The sequence below is a fragment of the Globicephala melas genome, chromosome 6, assembly GCF_963455315.2.
Source record: "Globicephala melas chromosome 6, mGloMel1.2, whole genome shotgun sequence".
In the NCBI taxonomy this organism is placed as follows: domain Eukaryota; kingdom Metazoa; phylum Chordata; class Mammalia; order Artiodactyla; family Delphinidae; genus Globicephala; species Globicephala melas.
This window is the reverse complement of record NC_083319.1, coordinates 811426-819512: the sequence shown is the minus strand read 5'-3', so window position 1 is coordinate 819512 and position 8087 is coordinate 811426. Positions and strand designations below refer to the sequence as shown.

Here is an 8087-nt window from a genome sequence, read left to right as displayed (position 1 = left end):
TGCGCCCGAGCTCCACCCTGCTGGCCGGGGCGGGGCGGGGAAGGGCGGGTTGGGGGGACGGACCGAGGCGGGGCTGGGGGGCGGGCAGGAGCCAGCGTGGGGAGCTGGGGGGCCGAGGGGGGCGGGGAGGGGTGGGGACAAGAGTGGAGAGGGATGGGGGCGGGGGGAGCAGAGGGCCGGGCGAGGCGGGAGCGGGGGCGGGGCGGGGGCGGGCGGGAGGCCGGGGCGGGGCAGCGGGGGCGGGGCTGGGCGCGCGGCGACCGCGGCAGCGGCAGCGGCAGCGGCGGGGGCGGCAGCGCGCGGCCGCCCCGCAGGGCCGCGGCATGGGACGGGTGCAGCTCTTCGAGGTCCGCCTGAGCCACGGCCGCGTCGTCTACAGCCCGGGGGAGCCGCTGGCGGGGGCCGTGCGCGTGCGTCTGGCGGCGCCGCTGCCCTTCCGAGGTGGGCGCGGGGTCCGGGAAGGGCCGCACCTGCGGCGGGCCGGGCATGGCTCCGAAGCGGCGCGCGGCCGCTGGGCCCGGGACACGCGAGGCCGGGGGCGCGCGTCCGGCTGCGGGGGGCGCCGCGGGGCGGCCGGCCGGGCGGCGGACCGCGGGGGTGGGAGGCCGGCGGCGGTCGGGGCGGAGCAGGGAGGCCCGGGTGGCTCAGTCCTTCCGCATCTGCCTTTCCTGTCCTCTCCGCCAAGGGCCGTCCAGACTCGGGGCGCGGGCTTCGAGCCTGTCTACTTCGCCGAAGGCCACTCTGACCTGGACCCGCGACGCTTCTGACCTTCTCTGTCGGGTCTCCGGTCCGCCGCGCCCTGCAGCTGCTGGGCCCTCACCTGGAGCCCGGCCCGCGCTGGGCTTTCTCTCCCATACACCCAGGCAGCCCCGCCGAGTGTGCGGGTCCCCGGGGGCGGGCTGCAGGGCACTGCTTACACCCAGCCCGAGGCTAGTCCCTAAGGGCTGGGAGGATCTTGATAATCCCTGCGTGCCGTAGGCCGCCGTAGCGGGCATCTGGGAGCCGAACCTGAGCCCTCCTGGCCGGTCCCTCTGCTGGCGCAGATATCTGGGACTTTGAGACCGGGGATCCGGTTGCTGCGGCGCCCCTAGCTAGGGCTCCCTGCCGGCGCTGGCCTCGTCTGTCTGCTGCCTGAGGTGTGAATCGGGCCCTGCGGGGGACATCACACCTGGTCCCTCTGGGCCGTGGGCGAACCGCAGCCCGGGCGGGGTCTCTCTCCTGACCCCGGCTCTGAGTGTGAGGTTGCGTGGTGTGTCCGTCCTGGGGCGCTTCTCTACCTTGGGGTGCTTGGCCAGAACCACAGCTGCCGGGCTTCCCTCTGGGCCTTGACCTTCCAGGCCCCCGTGTGGTTGACCGTTCAGCGCTTGGGGTGCCCGCTGAGGATGCAGAGCCACCGTCCTCTCTGGGCAGCTGCCTCCTCCGTCCCGGACCGGTGACACCGCCCACCTCCGTAACGTGTCGCCTCTTTCCTGTCTCCCCAGTTGGAGTTTGGGGTTGGGTGGGGGTAGGTGTGCTTGTGGCAGGGGCACCGGGGGGACAGTGCAGCTCTGCTCTGGGGCACCACTGAGAGGTGAGTGCGGCTGGCAGGGCACAGGAAGGAGGGGTGGGCCGTGGCTGGAGGACAGACGGACACCACAGAGACCCCACGCAGAGCTCTCCTCCTGGCCTGCTGCCCTGTCACCCCCTGTAGCTGGGGCCCAGGGCGAACAGGCTGTTGTTGACCACAGTGAAGGGGTGGCCTGAGCTGTGCGTGACTAACCTGGGCTGGTTAGAGCCCCGCAGCCTCCACGTGATGGGTAGGATGTGGGTAAATGGACAGCTGGGCCCCAGGAGGCTGAGGGAGTCCCTGACTGTAAGAGCCCTGAGGCAGGGAGAAGCAGGTCAGGTCACAGGCTGGAGAGTCCAGCGACGACTGGCCTCGCGCCAGAGAGGGTATTATTTTCAGTTTGCCCCCCAGGGGTAGGGGGGATGCTGGTGCTGGGGCCTCTGTAGGCCTCCGGCCCTGCCGGGGTGTGAGAGAGGAAAGACCATGGTTCTTATTTTTCCTTTCCCTCAAAAGACACTTGTTACCAGGCATTGATGCAATAGGGGGGCCCCCAGGAGGACATGGAGGGTGGGGGGCAGCCGGCCTCTGAACACTTGACTGAGGAGTGTCAGTGATGGTCTGCACTCAGCCTTGGGGACGCCGGCTTCCTTGGGAGCTGATGTGGAAGAAGGCTGGAGATGGAGCTGGAGACTGGGTCCAGCCCAGCTGGAGGCTGGGGTCAGGCGGGGCTGCCCTGTGCTCTGCTCTCGAGGTGGGCGACGAGGGAGGGTGATGCCCGGACAACAGTAGCAGCCAGCTGCCAGCTCTGCCGGCTCCCCGGGCTCTCACCGTGGGCCAGATGCCATTCCCACTTCCCAAGGACCAATCCATCAGTCTGCATAGCAACCCTGGGAGGTGGGTGTTGCCATTCCTCTCGCCTTACAGATTTGGAAACAGGACAGAGGGAAGTGGCTTGCAGGCTAGAGCTGCAGTGAAAGGATGTGGCAGAGGCTGGGCTGCCCCAGGTTTGAGGGAGCTGATGGAGGCTGGGACAGACCTTGGGGACCAGAGGGGGAGCAAGCAGACGGGGAGCAAGCTGCAGGTGGTACATAGGAGGAGGGCTGCTGGACAGGTGAGAGTGCTGGCTCAAGAGGAAAGTTCCAGAAGCCACTCTGGCACAGGATCCACATGATGATTCTCCTTAGAGAACTGGAGCAGCCCCAAACCTCCAGTTCCCCCTGCGCCTCCATTATTCCCCTGCGGAGGAGAGATTGGACAGGGATGGGAGTTTGTTTCCAGTCGGTGATTGGAGGCTGTTCATCCAGGCAGGGTCCCCGAAGGGGCCTCACAGCATATGTGCAGAGGGGGCCCTGGCACAGTCGTTGGGAAGTTCACAGAGTTCGAGGGCCGGTTTGTTTTTCTGGGGCCAGGTGCCACCCTGACTTGTTCACCTTAATTGTGTGGCTGGGTCCTGGCTGAGTGTGTGCCTGTTTCAGCCACCCTGCTTTTGGACGCGTAGGCTATGCCTAGGTTGTTTGCTATTAGGAGCAGTGTTGAACAGGGTGAACAGGGTGAGATTCTAAGGGGATCTGCTGGATCCCTGGAACGCGTGTGTAAAATTACAGCAGATCTGCCTGCTTCTTCTCCAGGGCCTCCGTCGTATCAGCCGACAGGTTGATTGCTATAAGCAAGTGTCTGTTTTTCTACCTTCTCTATGACACGTATCAGAATGTTTAATATTTGCCAATCTGATGTGTTAAATGGTAAGTCACATGAGTTTCCGTGAATTCTAGTGAGGTTAGACAGCTATTCCTTTATCTGCTGCTGTGTGAAAGTCACCTCTAAGCAAACAAATCACGCCTAAACTAAGTTGTTTAAAGCAACCATTTTATTATAACTTGTGCTGTTGTGGGTTAGGATTTTGGGCAGAGCTCGGCAGGGTGATTCTTCAGCTCCGTGTCCCATCCACTGGGGTCACTTCACAGTGCTCAGCTGTCACTGGGCCAGTCTGGGGACCATCGCACCCCTTCCAGCACACTCCATTGTTCCCAGCATTCCCAGGGCAGCCGGATTCAAGGGGGGACGCACCCTCTCCAGGAGGAATGTTTCCAGAAGTGTGACGCCTGCAATCCACCAGGACGTCTTCTAGTTACTTTACAGTCAGGCTTCCCCTTCTCTGCTCGTTCCACGCCGTGCCTCTCTTGGGATGTGTTGGTCTGTAGGAGCACTGCTGATGTCCCAGACCTCCAGGGTGGGAACAGTTCCAGGTCTGGCCCTAGGAGGGGATGACGGGTGGAGCGTGGATTAGAAATTAGGGCCGAGATCCGGGTGGTGAGCCTGGGCTGGCACGGAGGCTGAGGGCTGGTCACTGGCAGTGCTGATGGGGCGGAGGCCGAGTCACGGGTTCGTGGAGGGCAGCCCAGTGCACTGTGGGACCAACAGGAGGCCTGCATCAGCAAGGTGGGGCCTGCCTGGGGAGACCACAGACAGACCTGGTGTGGCTGCCCCTGGCCCTGGGCACTTGAGACACTGCATTCTTCCTGCCTGATGGCTTTGTCAGGAGGGTGTCAGATTCCGAGTTACCTTCCCTTCACCAGTCCATCAGGTCAGGGGAGGACGGGCAGCTGGGCAGGCAGGCTAAAGCCTTTGGCCTTGACTCAGCCCCGCAGGGAGAGGAAGAAATGGAGGGAGCCACAGGGCTACCTGTCACTGAGCTCCCACCCCCTGCCCTGTTTGGGTCTCCAGCCATGGTGTCCCCTCTGGTGACCGGCCTCGGCTGGGCCTGGTCCAGCCATGGCCTTCTGACTGTAGTGGGCTCTGGACGGAGGAATTTGTGTTCCTGATCACAGGGCGGAAGGCGGCAGCAACCCTGCTGCCTGGTTCCTGGTGTGTGTGCTTCCCCTGGGGAGTGTGGGGGAGGACCAAGCCATCTCGATGCAGAAATCAGCGCTCCTGGGCAGTACTGGCCCAGGAAGCCAAGGTGTCCCCACCCTCTGGTGTGCCAGACTGTTGGGTTCCTTATCTGCTCAGGCGGGTCTGACCACATTCCTGCAGCATGAGGGCTAATAGGTAGCTTCCTGGAGCCTGAAGGGGTGCCTCCCAGCCTAACTGACTTGCCTGAGAGGCAGCAGGAAGGTGGGGTCAGAACGTCAGCTGCCCCAAACAGCTGCCTCTGTTCACCTAGGGTTTCCCAAGCACCCCTGTAGGGAGCTGGGTTTTCACAGGTCTGGTTGGGCGGGGGCTGGGGGTGGGGCTTTGCCCAGGGGTCATCTGGGTGACCGTCAGGGCCTTCATGTTCTGGATGGCACGACAGGTAGAACTGTGTGCCTCGCCACCCTGGCTCGCTGAGAGCACCTGAAGATGTGGCACGGACAGGAAGTGTCCTCTGGAGGGTAGCAGGCCATGTGCTGGCCTTCCCAGGGCCTAGCTGGGTGGTCCTGGGTGCTGCCCGTCCTGCCTGAATCCCTGTGCTGGGGCTAGGGAGGGGCCCAGGCCAGTCTGGTTGGGGCTCATGCTGTCCCCCCCTTGCAGCTATCCGGGTGACCTGCACGGGGTCCTGCAAGGTCTCCAGCAAGGCCAATGACACAGCGTGGGTGGTGGAGGAGGGCTACTTCAACAGCGCTCTGTCCCTGGCCGACAAGGGTGAGTCTGGGAACCCTTCCCTCACCTCATCCCACTGAGAGTGGGGTCTGTCCACCTGACTTCCCCATCCGCCTCTGGCATCCCCGTGCTAGCCCACCCTCTCCCAGGACTGTGCACCTTGCTGGATTTCCCTCCCTGGCAGGCACAGGGCATTGCCTGATGGGGGCTGGGTGGCTGAAGAGGGCCACCTTCTCCTGGATTTGGATGGGCTCCGGCCCCCGGAACAGCCCTGCCCCCTCTCCTGTTCAAGCCAAGCTCTCACCCCCATCCTTTGCCCAGGCCACAGCCCTGTGCTGCTGAGGTGCTGGAGACAGAGGCTAGGAGCCCAGCAGCCAGATGCAGTGTGAGCTGGTTGGCTGCAGGGCCTGCTTCTGTCCTGGACCCTGTGAGGTCACCTTGTCTCCTCTCCCCTACCTCCCTTCTGTCTCTGCAGGGAGCCTGCCTGCTGGAGAGCACAGCTTCCCCTTCCAGTTCCTGCTTCCTGGTGAGAGCCCAGCCTGCCCAGGCCAGGTGGTAGCAGTTGGCGAGGGTGGGTGGGAGGTGGGGTGGGGAGCAGTCGGGTACCAGTCCCTGCTCTCTCTCCAGCCACAGCTCCCACGTCCTTTGAGGGCCCTTTTGGGAAGATTGTGCACCAGGTACGGGCCACCATCGACACACCACGTTTTTCCAAGGATCACCAGTGCAGCCGCGTGTTCTACATCTTGAGCCCCCTGAACCTGAATAGCATCCCAGACATCGAGGTGAGCCTGGGCAGTGGCCTCCTGGGTGGGCCCACCCTTGCCTGACACCCTGTCCCCAGCACAGGTGAGGCGGCCAGGGTCTGGAAGAGCAGCGGCCTCTCTGTCCTGAGCTGACCCGAGGATCCCGCCTACCCACACTTGCCAAACTCCCTCTCTGTTCTCCTCCCAAGCAACCCAATGTGGCCTCCACCACCAAGAAGTTCTCCTACAAGCTGGTGAAGACAGGCAGCGTAGTCCTCACTGCCAGCACCGACCTCCGAGGCTACGTGGTGGGGCAGGTGCTGCGGCTGCAGGCTGACATTGAGAACCAGTCAGGCAAGGACACCAGCCCTGTGGTGGCCAGTCTGCTGCAGGTCAGAGTCCCCTCGCCTGCTGGGCCCTGTCCCCACGGGGCAGAGGAGGGGTAGGTGGCTGGCCTGCCCAGGCTCACAGGCTGGCCCTTCCCCAGAAAGTGTCCTACAAGGCCAAGCGCTGGATTTATGACGTGCGGACCATCGCCGAGGTGGAGGGCGCCGGCGTCAAGGCCTGGAGGCGGGCTCAGTGGCAAGAGCAGATCCTGGTGCCTGCCCTGCCCCAGTCCGCCCTGCCGGGCTGCAGCCTCATCCATGTGGACTACTACCTGCAGGTGGTAGGGATACAGGGGTGGGGTGGGAGGAGGGGCCGGTGGCCTGGCTCCTCACTCGCATAACCTCCCCAGGTCTCCCTGAAGACGCCGGAAGCCATCGTGACCCTCCCGGTCTTCATCGGCAACATCGCTGTGAACCACGTCCCACTGAGCCCCCGGCCAGGCCAAGGCCTGGTGGTGCCCTCAGCGCCACCCCAGGAGGAGGCGGAGGCTGTGGCTGGTGGCCCCCACTTCTTCTCGGACCCTGTCTCCCTCTCTACCAAGAGCCACTCACAGCAGCAGCAGCCGCCTGCAGCCCTCGGCTCTGTGCCTGGCGCCCCTGAACCCCATCCTCAGGATGGTAGCCCTGCCCCCCACCCGTTGCCCCCTCCCTTGTGCATCTCCACAGGTGCCACCGTGCCCTACTTTGCAGAGGGTTCTGGAGGGCCGGTGCCCACGACCAGTACCTTGATCCTCCCGCCTGAGTATAGCTCGTGGGGCTACCCCTATGGTGAGTGGGGGCCTGGGGCCTGGCAGGGAGGGGGAGCCACGGGCCCCATGCAGACCTGGCTCTCTCCCTGCAGAGGCCCCGCCATCCTATGAGCAGAGCTGTGGCGGTGTGGACCCTGGCCTAACCCCAGGGAGCTGACCCCATGTCGCCTTCTCCGGACGGGCGGACCTACGCCCTGGGACTAGGCTCCCAGGGCCTCGTGCCTTCGCTCCCGGCCTGGCCCGGCCCACTCAGGACCCGCCGCTGCCCGCCGTTCCCTGCGGCCTCTGCCTCCGGACCAGCTTCTGCCCCGACCAGCCTCCGCAGCCCCCCTGTAGTCGGCCTCTCCCCGGGGGTTGGGGCCTAGAGAGACTTGGTGTAAATAAAAAGCTTCATTTGTAGAGCTGGGCACAGTGGCCTGTGGGACGCCCTCCTCTGCCGGGTGTGTGTGCGTGTTCGGGTGGTGGCTGTTGTGGGTGTGCCCAAGCCCCCGGGCTTCTCAGCCCCTCCCCTCCCTATAGGGCACGCCCCTCAGCCTAGCCCATCCATGCACGACACGCCCTCTTCGGGGCACGCCCCTTTCAGCCCCGCCTTTCCCTGCGGGGCACGCCCCTCTCCTCGGCCCCGCCCCTTGCCGTCGTTTTCCCCCCACCCACCCCACCCCCTTCCGCTCTGGGTCCCTCCTCCTTCCGGGCGTCTTGGACCGGAAGGTGGGGGGGGGCGGGGGAGCGATCCGGGCAGGGAGCAGAACCAGCTTTGGGAATCGTCCGTGGCGGTTAACCAGGCCCGGGCCAGGCGCTTGGCCTCCCGGTTCGGCTTCAGGATTTGCCCTCGGAGGTGGGCTTGCGTGTGTGGAGCCTCAGCATCAACTTAAGTGGCCTTGTGACAGGGGGAGAAGACCACCGCTGTTCCATTTTGTTAGCATACATCTTGGGCTAGCCGTCTGGCACCCACCACTCCAGGCTACGCAGTTTAGACTTCGTGTGCCAGACGAAATCCGGTCGGGGGGAGGGAGCAGGCTTCCCCAGTTCCTTTACCCTTGGCCTCAAGTCTCCTGCCCCTGCCGTCACCACTGCCACGTCTGGC

General features: G+C 64.6%; 1 protein-coding gene across 7 annotated transcripts; it reads left to right on the top strand.

Moving 5' to 3' along the window:
- Positions 1–250: 250 nt before the first annotated feature.
- On the top strand, positions 251–7402 carry ARRDC1 (arrestin domain containing 1). 7 transcript variants are annotated; one of them, XM_030838138.3, is made up of 8 exons: positions 251–441; positions 5057–5167; positions 5601–5651; positions 5753–5907; positions 6078–6260; positions 6356–6532; positions 6605–7022; positions 7096–7402. In XM_030838138.3, exons 1-8 carry the CDS (start codon positions 324–326, stop codon positions 7158–7160), a joined length of 1278 nt encoding a protein of 425 aa, XP_030693998.1. In that variant the 5' UTR covers positions 251–323; the 3' UTR covers positions 7161–7402. The 7 variants fall into 7 exon arrangements, with proteins under 7 accessions (XP_030693998.1, XP_030693997.1, XP_060156054.1 ...); XM_060300071.2 differs by adding an exon at positions 686–2440 and having other exon boundaries at positions 303–441; positions 6605–7402; XM_060300072.2 differs by adding an exon at positions 696–2440 and having other exon boundaries at positions 323–441; positions 6605–7402.
- The last annotated feature ends 685 nt before the right edge of the window (positions 7403–8087 follow it).

Excerpts from the sequence above, each read along its gene's own strand:
- ARRDC1 (XM_060300071.2), top strand. The coding sequence starts at position 2,224 with ATGGAGCTGGAGACTGGGTCCAGCCCAGCTGGAGGCTGGGGTCAGGCG. Across the intron at positions 6,261-6,355 it reads TGGTGGCCAGTCTGCTGCAG|AAAGTGTCCTACAAGGCCAA; the intron begins GTCAGAGTCCCC and ends GCCCTTCCCCAG. Across the intron at positions 6,533-6,604 it reads ATGTGGACTACTACCTGCAG|GTCTCCCTGAAGACGCCGGA; the intron begins GTGGTAGGGATA and ends TAACCTCCCCAG.